The sequence below is a fragment of the Motacilla alba genome, chromosome 14, assembly GCF_015832195.1.
Source record: "Motacilla alba alba isolate MOTALB_02 chromosome 14, Motacilla_alba_V1.0_pri, whole genome shotgun sequence".
Lineage (NCBI taxonomy): Eukaryota > Metazoa > Chordata > Aves > Passeriformes > Motacillidae > Motacilla > Motacilla alba.
This window is the reverse complement of record NC_052029.1, coordinates 6,419,750-6,434,528: the sequence shown is the minus strand read 5'-3', so window position 1 is coordinate 6,434,528 and position 14,779 is coordinate 6,419,750. Positions and strand designations below refer to the sequence as shown.

Below are 14,779 nucleotides of genomic sequence, written 5' to 3'. Positions count from 1 at the left end.
AAGGCCCATCCATGATCTTCCTTAGGTGCATGCTGGTCCTCAGAGCTGCTAGTAGACACTCACACAGAACTTGGAACCTGCAATAAATGTCTCTCTCCAGTTCCCAGTGGCTGAAACACATCTTGGTTTCCTTATTTACTATCAGAGCAGCTCACGCTCTGTTAGCAACAGGAAAACTTTTTCCCAGACCAAGTGTGATAGACTGTTTACAATGCAAAGGATGTATATGCATGTCACTCCAAAAGTGGGTACCTCTGTATTTTTGGATCATTCTCTTCAAAATCATGGTTTAAGCCCAGCTGGAAATTAAGCACACAGCCACTCATTCAACCCCTTCTCTCCCTACCCTCTCCCTGTGGAATGGGGAGAACAATCCAAAGTACAACTTGTATGATGAGATAAGAACAGCTGAATAATTGAAAACAAAGTAAAATACAATAATACAATAATAATAGTTACTATTACTACTACTAGTGAAAAGGAAAAAAACTAAACAAAGTGATGCACAAAATAATTGCTCATCACCCCCTGCCCAATGCCAGACCTCCCCCCTTCCCAAACCCAGATTTGCCCCTTCCAGGTAACTCCCCCCCGTTTATGTACTGGACATGATATTCTGTGGTGTGGAAAACTCCTTTGGCCATGTTGGGGCATCTGTCCCAGGTGGGCTTTTGTGCACCTCCTCACTGGCAGAGCAGGAGAGACACGCAAAAAAAAAAAAAAAAGTCCTTGACTTAAGATAAACAACTGAGCAAAACCAAAACATCAGTGTGTAACCAACCCCATTCCCATTCCAAATCCCCAGCTGTACCAGCTATGGAGAAGAAATGAACTCTATCCCAGTCGAAACCAGGACAGTATTCACCTCACCTCCCGTGTATCCCCAACTTTATCAAAATGTCTGGCCAGAGCAGCTGAGAAGTGTAGGAGCAAAAACATTGGACATTTTAACAAAATATAGTTCTCTGCAGCTGTTCCTCTGGTCTTAGGGTGCAATCACTGAACATGCTTTGTTACAGCACAGAAACTGAAGATGTAACGAAGACAGAGCTGTGAGGAGCAGGAAGATGTGCTGCTTTCTGAAACTACAAGTTCTGTTTGTGGTGTAATTTCATGAGAATACTGCCACTGTACAACTTCCTGCTACTCAAAGCAGAGCCCATTTGTTTGGAAGAATTTGGAAGCTTTAACGACTTTTTTGTGCATTACTTAGGTAATTGTTTTATCTGGAAAGCACCAGCTCAACAAAGATGACATCATTTTGCAGTCAGAGGGCAGATTCCACCTTGCTGATCATGGGAGAGATGAGGGGTTGATTGGAATATCCATAAGGAATCAGAGCACTGCTGATGTGAAGAACTATTCTCTGGGAATTGAAGTGAGTCTCTTTTTTATTTTACTGGCACTGGGGTTTGGTTTTCAAAGGCCTGCTGCCATCAATTTCCCAAACAGATCAGGTGCAGGCAGTGACTGTAAAACAGCAGGCCACATAAAACTCTCCTGGTTTCTGTAGTGCTGCCTCTCAAGGAGCAGTTAGGCAGTGTCCATGCCGTGTGACCGACAGACACCAACCTGAGTTCTCTGTAGAGCTGTCACAAATAAAGCAAGTGTGTTTCTAGTGGAGTGTATCATTTTTTAGAGGCTGTGTGCTGTTCTAACTCCCCTTCAGCATGACTAGCATGACTGCTCTGTTGTGTGAGGTATGGGGTTGTCAGAAGAAAGAGGGAAACAAAATATAATGCTTACACAAAGCATAATTTGCCAGAAAAAAGAACTGGCAAAAAACCCCCCCAAAAACTCAAAACAAACAAACCCCACCAAACAAACAAACAAAAAAACAACACCAACCCCCCCCCCAAAAAAAAAAACCTAAAAAAGGCACAAACCAGCTCATATGATGCTCATTCTGAGACAAATATCTTCATTTTTCTCTCCCCTCCCCCATTTTGCATTTGCTTTTAATTTTCTGTGAAATTAAAATGGTGGAGAGGCAGATGGAGACAAGAGTAAGGCAAAAAGCTAACGAGGTTGGCACCATCCAAACTCTTCATTAGTAGGAATGTGGGTAGTCAAGCACTAACTGAGACAATAGATCATCCCTTAACAAAATTATGATGATGACTTAATCAGTAACAAATACTAAATTATTTTTCCATTCCTCTCTCTTTAGAGAGGTGGGAGATGAAATGAGTATCAGCTGCTCTGCATGAGCTTGCTTCACTCTGTGTTTTGGAATAAATGGCACAAATCAGCAGCTTCACAGAGAACTGACTGGAAAGTTATGTTTCTTTAATTGCTTCCATTAAAATTTTGTCTAGAAGTCTCGTCCTATCCTATCATTCAGCTCCTGGGCCAATCACTCTGATGCTTGTGCCTCTCTTAGTGCAACTAGTGCACAAGCATTGGGAAACATTTCCCTCACCACTTATCCTTTTGTGGGAAGCACTGATATTTGAGCACCATCTCTGAATGATCATTAATTCTGTGTGGTGGCTTTGAATAAATGTTTTTCCTTTATGGCTGCAGTTAAGAGCCTTTGAAGATATTTGGCTAGGCCTGACAGGAACTGCTGCTTCCTCATCTGTCCAGAGCCAAATCCTGGTGGAGGGGATTATTGATGAGAAAGAGAAAGTAAAAGTAGCTGCTTCAAAAGGAAAGGAGTGTTTTCAGTACTACATGGGGTATCTGCAAGGTATGTATCTCACTGACCATGCTCTCAGCCATAGGATTTTTTAGGTTCTGCAAAGACCAGGGAGCTGGACTTCATGATCCTGATGGGTCCTTTCCAACTGGAGCTATTCTGCAACTCCCAGTGCCAGTGCTATGAAGAGACAGGAAGGAAGTCGTGTCTCTAGCACTGAGCTAGCACATTTCATTCAAGCTATGGTCTTTCAGATAAAGAAAAGCTGACGTTTAAAATTTGTTACAAAGCTCAATTTGGGACACATTTTTGTATGATTACAATAGATGGTAACAAAAGATAGGATAAATTTCCTCTTGATTTAACCATCTTAAAGTTTTGTGCCTTAAGATAATCATTGCATTCTAAATTCAGTAAAGGAAATGAGAGAGGCACCTCTAGAGACTGACTGTACCACATGCTGAACAGCTGGATGAACTGGGATGTGTGCAATCACTGCCTGCAGGGGATTGTCTCACAGCAGTCAGCTCTGACTGACAACAGAGAGGAAAAAAAGGCCCTTGTTTCAAGTTAAGCCTAAATTCTAGATGAGTAAAGTGAGGTGAAATGAGCTGCAAGAGGTAGGGCTCATCCACATTTCAGCTACAGCTAGAGTTGGGTGCAAACCAAATCGATTTGGTGGTATCCCAGTTGTCTCAAACTCATGTTGCTGACAATCCCAGCCTTTGTTTCACTTACGGATTTGCCATTCCACACTTCTGCATGGGAGTTTCTCTCAGGTTCATGTCCTCACCTGTATGTGCTATGATGTTTTTGAGATTAGGACCTTGAGTTTGTGAATCACTGAAGTCAGAAGTTTGTAGAAATGACTCAACTCAGCTCTCTCAACCCAGATTCTGCATGCACCTTGCCAACCACTTGTTTATGCTCATCAGTGCTTCTGTAGAAATGACTTGTGTGTGTGGTGGGTGGAACTGACAGGCTTTCATTTAAGGGCTGAGCAGTTTTGAAATATCTGCAACAAGGGACAGTGAGGACTAAAATAGAAAAAAAAAAGGCCTTGTAAATCAGTCCAGTGCTTCCTTTGCAGTAGCAAATCTGTCTATGTAATTCATTAACAAGCCACACAGAAGAGATCAAACCCTGACACTGATCTAATTGTCTCTTGTTTATCTCTTCTGGTTTGTTTTAGTTTTTTCCTCCACACCTAACACACTCAAGTTCTGATTGATCATCAAAGTAATTAAAAGCTGGCTTTCAAACAATGTCTGTCAATGTTGTTCCGGTAAATGAAGGCTCTTTTTTCATTCCTTAAGGGGATTTGGAAGAAGGAATGGAAGTCAGTGCTTGTTCTGATGGGAAACAGATGGCTGCCATTAACACCTATCTCAGCATCAATGGTAAAAGGCAGGAAAACGTGGGACAAGTAACTCTAGCAGCTGCTAATGGAAGCTTGAGTTTTCTGGCGCACGGATGTGGGGATCCAGTTCTTAAGGCTGAGGTGAGACCCTTGAGTGGCTGTTATCTGCAGCGTGATTTTCCCAGAATTTAATTTGTTATTTTGATGGAACACCTTCCATGCAGACGAGTTTGGTGAGTAACCAGGCATAATTATGCAATGTTTTAATTATTTTCACGGGTATGTGAGAAGTTACCACGGTGAGAACTAAGAAATTCAGCCATGCCTAGAGATAGAAAATACAGGACCCTCTTCTGAAGGGGGGATCCTCTGAGGAGGGTAAGTAAATAAACTGAAAGCAGCAGTAACTGCTCAGCCTGTTGGTTACAAAACTAATGATCAGAATCCTGAACGTACTTTCACTTTTAGTAGGGTAGGGTTTCACATACTCTCTACTTGGGGAAGGCTTTTTGCTTTTTACCATTTGTCTTTTCTGTTCCCTTCTCTGCATTGAATAATGCAGAAGTAGTTTCCCTTAAGAAATGTGAGGCCACTCTGGGTGTTTGCCGGCCTTTAAACTAGTAAAAACTTGGAATGATTTGGATCCAGCAAAAGCAATTTTAAGTAATGAATTCAAGGTTTTAACAATCTTCTCACAGAACAAGCTTAATGAAATTGGGAGCCTTTTGAAAGCCACACTGACTGAGAAGATAAAGAAGTTTGATGAATACCTGTGGAGATTCAGGAGATCAGTAAGTATCTGTACATGATCTGTGAAAACACCATGAAGTGTTAGTTAAAAATCATTATATTGCCTGCAGCTGTTTTGTTTTGCCCAAACACTGGAGTGATTACTCCCGTGCTGACCTGCATACAGAGACAAAAAGCACGTTTAATGGTAGAGATCGTGTATCTCTGCACCAACACTGCGAGTCAGAATTGCCTGGTAACGAAGTCAAAGCTTTGCTTGGGATCACCGTGTGTTTTTAAATTGGTTCTTTTTTGGAACCACTGTAGGTGCAGCATGTTGGTTTCCTCTCTGAAGCAGCTGGCTGGCCTTCAATGGCCTTGCAAAGAGCAGCAGGATTCCTGCACAGTGGGGCTACAGCTGTCACCCAGGTGTGGAAGAAAAGTGGAATTGGGCACGCTCTGAGAAGCAGGATCCCACTTTACCTGGAGAAAATTCAAGATGTTGTCCAGCAAATGCAGAATGAGTTACAAAGTAAGCAAAACAGTGCAAAGCAAGAAGAGGGACAATGTCAGTGCAGGGCAAACCAAACTTCACTGTAAACTATAAAACATACTGAACAGCACAAAGGTTTCTATTTTGATCTAGCAAGAAGTGCTGACCTTGGCTCTTAGTGTACAGAGTGGGAGCCTTGATGCAATAAGCTCTAAGAAGGCTCTCTGTGAGCACCTTTCTAATGAAATCAGTGGTGAGGCTTTTTCTCAGTCGCAGGAGGCTGGGTTCAATTGGATGCGAAGAGTCCTTAATTCCTAAGCTGAAGTATTTCTGCTAACAGTTCCCTGGCAAGCTTTTCCTCCCAACGGGCTGTTCATGTCCCTCCTTGACTTTTTAATGCTTGTACTAATTGAATTTCACTTGATCTGTTTTTTTCCAAGCCTATCCAGTAGCCACTAATTCACTGTTCAGCTGGACTGTGGCCCATACTGAAACCTTTGAGAAATGTGGTCAGCTGGAATTAGCTGTGAGAACCTCCAGTTCTCACAAGGGTAAAACCTCACTTGGGGCCACTCAGCTCTAGGCTATTCCCTCTCAAAAGTTGAATTTGGTTGATATACCATGCTTGAAATCAGTTGTGACCAAACTGTCCTACTGCTCAGCAAGAGCAGTCTGTGCAGTACAGCTCTGACCCAGCAGCAGCCTCAGCTCAGTACGGTGTTGCAGAGCATCCCTTACACTCCTTTTGGACAGCAGCAATGTATTTGTAAGGGCTCAGGGTCAGAGCTAAATGGCTCTTTCAGTTCACAGCTGTGCAATGTGCCTGACTGCCATGGAAACACAGCTGCCTCTTCCACTTTTCGGTGTTCCCCCTTTACTTATGCTGCAAGTTGGGTGGAAACAAACAAGCAAACAGCCACTTTGTACCAAACCAGCTAAAGTCTGTCTCATTAATGTGTTTGCTTCAGAGCCATTAGCAACTTTGAAAGATGCCTACTATGATGTAACCTTGAAGCCACTGGATGAAGTCTGGAAAGAGAAGACAGAAGAGCACATGAAGAAAATCCTGGCTTTCTTACCCAAGATTGTAAAAGATGTGTGGCTAATGGAACCAATTCAGATGGCAATAAAGGTTATGAAAGCAGGCTTGGATATGGTTGGTATAACTCCATTCTGCATTTCTAATTCAAGGCCTACAAATTTAAGACTCAGCTTTGAACTATGGATGCACAAAAATAGTTAATTATTTTTATTTATGGAAATAGTGCAGTTGTCTTTCCACACAATAAGCCTGTGCACAGCTGATTTACTGTTCTTGCAATATTTGTCCTGCTTTGAAAGAGTGCTTTTCCAGCTAGAGGAGAGGTTGTTTTACTAGTTCTGATTGAAATCACAGCAGCAGTAATTTGTCATTCATGTAGCTTTTACTTTTCTTGCATAGAGAGGAGAAATTGTGATTCCAATAAACAATGTACAAATAAATCTAGGCTCTTCTAGTTGTAATGAAAAGCCTAAAAGATATATCATGAGGCTAATTAATATTATTAAAGATACCAGTCCTTTCTAAACTACTGAAGCACATTAACTTAGTGAAGCATTGCTACACTTTAAGCCATGTTATTTAGGAGGAATATATTTCTGTCCATTGGTATTGTGACTAGAGTCTGTCCTCTGGATATTATTAACTTCTACATGACAAGACGCTGTCAGACAGGAGACAAATGCAAGAGACACTGAAGTGGTATTTTGCATTTCTTGATTTAAAACTCATTTGCAAGTACTGACCCTGCCCTGAAGTCATACTGAAATTACTTTTATAATCTGTGACTCTCCAACAGGCTACCCAGCAGGTGCTCAGGTGGGCAGAGGCCACGTTTGCCAGAGCTGTGAGCAAGATCCGGAAGCCCTTGCTGAACCTGTACAGTTTTTCACCCAGGTAAATGGTGGTTTGCAGGATCCCTGCTTTGGGCAGTGTTCTAAAAGGATAGGTGCATAGTTACTCTTCCTGTGAGTGTGCAGCTGAAGGTTCTGGACACCCACCCAACCACTCTTTGCTTTGATTACATCACATCCTAATGTTTATTCCTGTTGGCTGCCAGACCCACTGTGTTTGAAAGGAGCTACTGGGCAGCAAACAGGGTATCAGTAACTGAAAACTGGCCTGAGGTGACCTGGGGAAGTGCTGCTCTTGGCCAGAGGAGGGTTGTGTTTTGCTGTTCTAACCAGACTACAGTTCTTATGAATATTTCACTTCAACATTTCTAATAACAAAACAACAGCATTTAATCAGTTCAGCACATAAGGGGTGTTCTCTTTTTATTCTACAGGAACTGTTCGGTGGCAGGAAAGCTGCCAGTATTACCTAAAGCAGACCTGTCCCTGCAGCTGGCAAATGTTACCACTTACCTCATTGGAGAAAAACTAATGAGGCCTCTGCAAGACCTCTACCATCTCAACATACTTGCAGAGTACTATAGAATCAAACGGAGGATGATGGAGAGCCCCTTTGAATGTAAGCCCTTGCACAGTGATGCTTGTTTTGTACCTGGGTCTATTTCCACTTAGTACTGTATTTTAAAAATTGTACCTGGTGTAGGAGTTTACATAGAGATGGTCACTAATTAATAATTTTCTTATCAACTTACATATAGTCTTTCTTGTAAGATAGTGATGGTATGTATAAGATCAACACTCTGGGCAAAGCTGACATCAGTAACACTGCTCTACTCAATATTCATGCAAATTTTGTACTTCCTACTCTTGAGACTAGAAACAGCAGGTGGTGTTTATCTGCCCTATCCATATGCTCTTGTGAGTTGATACTGTGGTTCACTGCCAGTCTCACCTGCTGGCTCTGTCCTGGCACAGAGGCTTGGAAACTGGTGACTTCACTTCTGCTGCCTCTAGGATGAGCAAGCTCAGCCCTACCAAAACTTCATCAACAGTACTGCCTGTAAAAGTATTGCTAAATGCTAAAGGAATGCACCAACAGTCCCAACTGTCCCTTAGAGAGAATGGCTTTTCCAGGAAACCCTTTTTAATGGTTTCCTCCCAGTACAGAGAGACCCTACAAAGGGCTGTGAAAGTAGCTCCTAGTGACCCACTAATCTGAGTCATCTATCAGCAGGGTTTCCTGGATTGCAGCTGTTTAATATACTGTTTGGGAAGAGTCATTTTTGGAGACAATTTATGAGAATTAATATTCTTGTGTTTTCTGCATAAGAATGTATAATGTGGGTGTGTTTATGACTGTCAAGTAGTACAATGACAAATCAAGATGAGCTCTGAATCCCAGTTGAAGTTTATCAAAGTTTTATGGCACTCAGGTAAATCTATAATAAAAAAAAAATCATTAATTTTTTTGTTTCTGAGAAAAGTTTTGTTGCAGAGCAACTACATTGTAGCTAATTAAAATGTAAGTGTAGTAATGTCACTGTAATAATAAGTTGAGAAATTATTTTAAGAGTATGACAGCAAGAAGCTGTGTGTGTTGCAGTATGTGCAGCATTTACTGCTCTGTGGAAAACTCACTGATGTTTCTTCTGAAATACCATTCTCCAGATCATGCTATGTTAGTGGGGACCAAGCATCTTGTGACTTTTGATGGAAAAATGTATGACTTGGCATCAAAGTGCAGTGTACTTCTTGCCAAGGATTTTGTGCACAGTGCTTTCACTGTAATACTAAATGAGGAAACTAGGAACTCAAGATCACTGTATGTGGAGATGAATCAGACTGTGATCACTATCTACCCACGACTAAAGGTAGGAAAATCAAGGCAAACATTTTTTATTTTTGGCAAAAATTTTCTTCAGCTGACAAAAAAAGTTCTTAAAATATTAATGCTCAAAATATAAATCAGAAGCACTCTCAGCCAATGGCTTTAAAGTAACAGCTTCATAAAAAGAAAATACCTCTCCAAAACAAAACCAGTTTAACTCAAGGGCTGTCTCTTTGCTCTTAACTCAAGGGCTGTCTCATGTACAGAGGTACGTGACAGAAACTTTTCAACTTTCCTCTAACATGGTCTAAGAGAATGGCACTGAGAGGGAGACTTTGTGCTTTTCGCTCTTTCAGAAGTTGAAAACAACCCTGTTCTTATTCCCTTAAATCTGGGCTAAGTTGGCCTTATTGCACCTGCAAATCCACTGTGCTTGCCTGTGACTGAACTTTCACTATGACAGGTTTGAAACTGCATTTTCATTTTAAAACAGATATCCAAGATGTATAACCTCTCCTTTACGGAAGAGAATTGCCAAGTCCTGGATCAATCCCTTGAAAACAGTACCATGAATTCAAGGCAAGGAACCAACAAAATAGAAGTATCTGATCAGAAAGGAGTTTCTGTCTCTTGTGACTTTCAGTATGATCTCTGTACAGTCACTCTGGCTGGGTGGCACCACGGTGAGCATCAATCATACAGCTGTTGTTAGCTGTTAGTCACTTTTGCTATCTCTCTGAATTATCTGTATTACTGGTAGTACCAGCCATCTGTGCTTTCACTTTTTTTTTCCCCTCTTCATTTATAGACACTCTGGAAATGGCCCTAGGCATTCCCAGTAATTGCCAAATAAATGCACCATTCCAGGGAGAAGAACAAGTTATGGGTTACTGTTGATTCAATGCTATAAAGCAGACAGAAATCAGAGGCAGAGGTACTGCAGTCAGCCCAGCCCCAAAATCTGGTTGAAATCTGCTCTAGAGCAGGCTTAGCTTGTCAGACCTGCAAGACAACTACAGAGGGAGGCCCAAAACCTCACAGAGTTTTTTGTGTACTTGGAATGCATTCATGTACCATCCATGCACCCCACGCTATTCTAAAAGTCACCCTCCAGAGAATGGATCAGATGCTGTCATGTGCTCAGAAGCCCATGAGCAGCTGAGACACGAGATGGCAATGCAGGCTGGGCAGCTTCCCCTCTGCCTCAATAGAGCTGAACCTGCTGGACAGAATAATCAGAGCCAGAGAGCTGCTGTAATATTCCTGCACCTACTCCTGACAATTCTTATTTTACTCCATTTCAATTTTCTCCCAGGTGTTTCAGCTGGGCTTTTTGGTACCAATGATAATGAAGCTGGAAACGAATGGATGGTGCCTAATGGTTCCTTCACTGACAACGTGAAAGAGTTCACACAGAGCTGGCAGGTACTGAGCCGAGGGGCTCCTGCGTGCAGGGCTGCTGACAGAGGGCACTGTCTGACACACTGGGTTGGCTTAGATGAACTGAAGCTCGATAGTGAAAACAGCAGCACTCTGCATTGTTTTGCTGTGTCCAACAGGGAAAAGGTTGCACGTATTTGCTAAAAATTGTTCAAGAATTCCCTACAAATAGGCATTGAATATGTTTGGCCTAGGTAGTAAGGTAAACATAGAGGTGGCTGTTGTTGATTTTAGAAGAAACTGATATTGGAGCTAAGTATCTTTGTTTTCCTCCTTAGAGCACCTTTTCCTGGAATGCAGGGACAGGTACTACTAGGTCTGGGCCAAATCTGTACATTCATATACATACTTGAGCCACTGTCTGAAGTTTTCTTTAGAGCTGTTAGTTCTAGCCAAGTATGTTGAGCCTCTTAATTTTCTTTGTCCTTCATGCTTTACATCTCATCAATAAACAAAATTTTAGAAACAAATCTGTAAGTATTTGAAAGTAAATTTGTTCTCCATCCGCACACCACTAAGTACTCAGACCTTTTTGGAAGGTCAGCTGCTGTCAGTTACTGACTTGCATAAAAAGACTCCTATAACTACCATAAATAAATGTAACCATTTTATACCAGTAACATTACAGCTCTGCTTAATTCATGTACCCAGTCATCAGCTGCAAATAATCTAAATACACAAATGTGCAGTTGTACAGAACCATTTGTGAATGCAACCTACCAAGAAAAGTAGCCTTAACATGCTCTCAAGCCATGTTGACAGGATCCTCTAAATCCCTTCCAAATCTGATTTTAAGAATCTGTTACCAAAAAGTAAAGGAACCAGCATCTTACTACCACAAAGATTTTGTGACTCTTCCATTTATCCTGTCTCATAGCCGATGTCTGAGTTCTGGGAACAGAAATCTCATTTTCAGCTTTATGTCAGTACTTTACTGTAAAAGAGAATTGCTTCGAGTATCTCATACTTCTTGCTGTTGCAGAGATAGTTAATGAGCTTGCAGCCTATGCTTATGTTAATAATGGGGCAGGATCCCAATGGGACTGACCATAGGCACAATTTTCTTTATTGCTACAAATACTAACTTCTAATATACTCATAAAAATGCAAAACTCCCCAGAGATATTGAACAAAAGAATCAATTAAAAGCAATAAATAAGAAACTTGGTGTCATACAGAAGCAGGGCAGTTCTGAGTGCCCTTATTTAGGGGCAGAATGGCTGCACTTGCACTGTTGATTGGAAGGGCTCACACTGAACTGTGAACTCTGACTGCAACTTGTTCCCAGGAGCTTTATCACAGCCTTTGTCATGCACTGACCTTGCAAAGGACGTCAGCAGAGCTCCACCATCACAAGGCCAAGGCTGCACAACAGGAAGGGACTGAGTGTCTGACTCCTGCAGGATGAGGGTTAGCACAGAGTAAATTGCCAGTTCATTTACCTTAGTAAGTAAAATAACTACAACTTACACTTGCTTGAAGAACTTCTTGGTGGTGTGGGTTTGTTGTTCTTTTTTTTTAAAGCCACCTTTACCTATGAATAATCCAGCAAGGGTATGAAGCTTTTTTTCTCCATGAGAAAGATCTAGTAAAAGCTCAACTTTGACCTGTCAGATCTATATAAAAGAGAACTAGCCAACTACCTGCTATGTCAGCAACTACACACCAAAATCCTTCAGTGACTAACAGAATCAATAGCAAAAGGAAACAAGATCTAATCTATGAGGTGCCTCTCAATATTAATGAACAATAAATATTAGAGCAGGGTACTGAGCTGCCCATATCATCTTTCAGCTCACACTGGAAATCTGAAGAACTCATCCTACCTTGATGTAAGAAAAAAAAAAAACCAAAATATGCCAACTTCAGTAATTCTGTTTTCCCAGGTGAATAGGTGCAGTCTTGTACAGAAGAAAGAGAAGCCATGCCCAATTACAGCTAAGCAAAACATCTGTAAAGTGTTCTTTGAAGAACCACATTCACTTCTTAGGAACTGCTTCAAAGTTGTAAGTAGAACTTCAGCCAGAAGCACTGTCTTAATTATGTGTCATACTTCCAAGGAGGTCACATAACCATTCCAAAGATATAGAAGTTTAGTTGCAGAGAAATTCAGAAGTAACTGAAACAGCAATCCAGACAGAAAAAGGGTGTGTTTTTGATCATAAATATAAATGGAGGTTTTTGACATCCACAGAGTAGTAGCATGACTGCACTGCTCTTTAGGATACAGGAAACAGAAATAACCTCCTCACTGTTAGGAAGGAAATAAAGGTTTATGAATGGTCCTAACCAGGTGGGGGGAGGGGACACAACCCACTGGGTTTTCCTGCAGGTCCCCCCTAACCCCTCCCTTTGTGCCCAGGTGGAGCCCAAGCCGTTCTACACCATGTGTACACAGGACACCTGTGACTCCCCGGCCTTGGGGGCTGCTTGCAGCTTAGCAGCAGCTTTTGTTCATTTGTGCAACCGGAATTTTGTCCCGGTGGAAATCCCTCCAGAGTGGTAAGTTTCATTTCTTTTACCAGCCTGAATATTCTGACTGCATTGCTCCAGTACTTACATATCTGTAATGCAAGAACACATGAGAAAATAAAACTCATGAATCTGACTGTGGCCATGAGCAAATCTGATCCTGGTCCCAGAAATGCTCTTCCTGCCTCTTGGCTACCTCCCCTTCCTGCTGTTCACTCATGAGCACACCAGAGCCCATCCACTGCACACTCTCTACTGCCTTTCTTATTTTGTCCTAATGTGCTGTGTAACAGAGGCAGAAGGACAGCTGCAGCATACTGTGAAATGTCCCCAGCAGTTCCTCCTCTTGGATACTACTTCTGGTTCCATCTTTTTTTAGTCTGAATAATGCATTTGGATTCATATTAACAACAATACATATAGAGACACAAAATACTCAGGGACTTATTTTTGTGCTTTTCAGTATCTAATAATGAGATTTACCAATATTTTCAACCTAGAATATCCAGATTATCAATACTTGTGCTTTAATGCAGCTGTCATCCAGACTGCATTGTTAAATGGATTCCTGGAATATAGCCTAGGAAGATGAAAAGCCTGCATAGAGCAAGAGCACTTGCTTGAAATATTTATAATTACAATCCTTTCCCACTTCTGTAGTTATTGTGCCAGTTTGTGTACTATGAAAGTGACTGGAGCCACATGTGCTACTAGCTGGAGTTCCATTATTGGTACTCCTGCCCAAGTAGTAACTCACTGTATTTTTACAAGACTGCAATGGAAACATTTACACCAAGTAAATGGCAGAATCATGCAGAAGAGCTAACTCTGCTTTTGCTTGAAATGAAGTACTTGGGTTTACTCCTTTTATGCTCTGTGTTTTGCTAAGGATTAGTAATGAAAAGAGGGTGGGGTTTTTAATATATGTATTGAAACATCATTTATTTGCATTTGTAAACTCAAATGACTGATTTGGCAACTATAAACCCATTTGTAGTATGCCTTGAAAAACTTACAATTATTACCTGATTTCTTACCCATTAAGGAAGGGAGTAGTATTTGTAGATGGGCTTGTTGGCCATAAAATAAAAATCTAGAGAAAGAACACTCACTGTGTAAGTGCATCACATCACACTCCCACATGCTGAAACGATGTTGCCTGTCAGTATCTGCCTGAGCTGTTCAGTTCACTCACTCCTAAGCAGTGGATGATCAGGACATTTCTGGGTAGCATCTTGTAGGCAGTGAGTGGTTTTAGCTCCAGCAGTTAAAAAAACTCTTCAACATATAAATATGAAATACAGAGACAAATTTTATTAAATCTAAGTTGACAGAATATTCAGTTGAAAATAAAGTTTTAGAATAGCTTGGTAGCTGAATGATTGCAATCAGTGAGTGCTGCTAGTTTACATTATCCCATTTCTGAGGAAAAGGACTGGAATGAAGGTGGACCACAAGCTCAGTTAATGAGAACATGCTAATAAAGAAGCAAAATACATTGGGGATGTACACATGAATCAATGCATTGGGGACAAGAAAAACTTCTACTCTATTTAGCTTATTTTATATATCCAGTTTTGGACACCATGTTTTATTCAATTGTGAACCAGTTGAGAACAGTCCTGGGGAAAAAATGGAAGGGTTGAGGAAAGACATGAATTAAGTCTCTAAATATGTAAACACTCTAAAGAGAAGGAAGTTGAACAGACCAAACTGAAGGAGAATTAGGTTTGACACAGTGAGTCTGCAGTGGTTGGGTTACTCACACACAGTAACTGATAACCAGCACGTCATGACAGCAAAACAGAAAGCGGCTGTCAGCAGAAACTACCTCTGCACTATTTCCTAGAAATTCATGCTTGTCAAGGATCTTCCACTGAAATAGCTGAACTACCAGACCTCATAAACTTTAGAAATAATGCT

General features: G+C 41.2%; 1 protein-coding gene across 2 annotated transcripts in view; it reads left to right on the top strand.

Annotated features, from left to right (window-relative positions):
• The window catches only part of LOC119706833, an 80,197-nt gene that overhangs the window by 61,166 nt on the left and 4,252 nt on the right, over positions 1–14,779 (top strand). For both annotated transcript variants that reach the window (XM_038150958.1, XM_038150959.1), the window contains 13 exons: positions 1,214–1,378; positions 2,527–2,692; positions 3,958–4,142; positions 4,700–4,792; positions 5,058–5,262; positions 6,192–6,379; positions 7,062–7,159; positions 7,551–7,735; positions 8,785–8,987; positions 9,438–9,627; positions 10,260–10,369; positions 12,271–12,390; positions 12,747–12,886. In XM_038150958.1, coding sequence (XP_038006886.1) covers positions 1,214–1,378; positions 2,527–2,692; positions 3,958–4,142; positions 4,700–4,792; positions 5,058–5,262; positions 6,192–6,379; positions 7,062–7,159; positions 7,551–7,735; positions 8,785–8,987; positions 9,438–9,627; positions 10,260–10,369; positions 12,271–12,390; positions 12,747–12,886 — 2,048 coding nt within the window. The remainder of the gene's footprint in view (positions 1–1,213; positions 1,379–2,526; positions 2,693–3,957; positions 4,143–4,699; positions 4,793–5,057; positions 5,263–6,191; positions 6,380–7,061; positions 7,160–7,550; positions 7,736–8,784; positions 8,988–9,437; positions 9,628–10,259; positions 10,370–12,270; positions 12,391–12,746; positions 12,887–14,779) is intronic.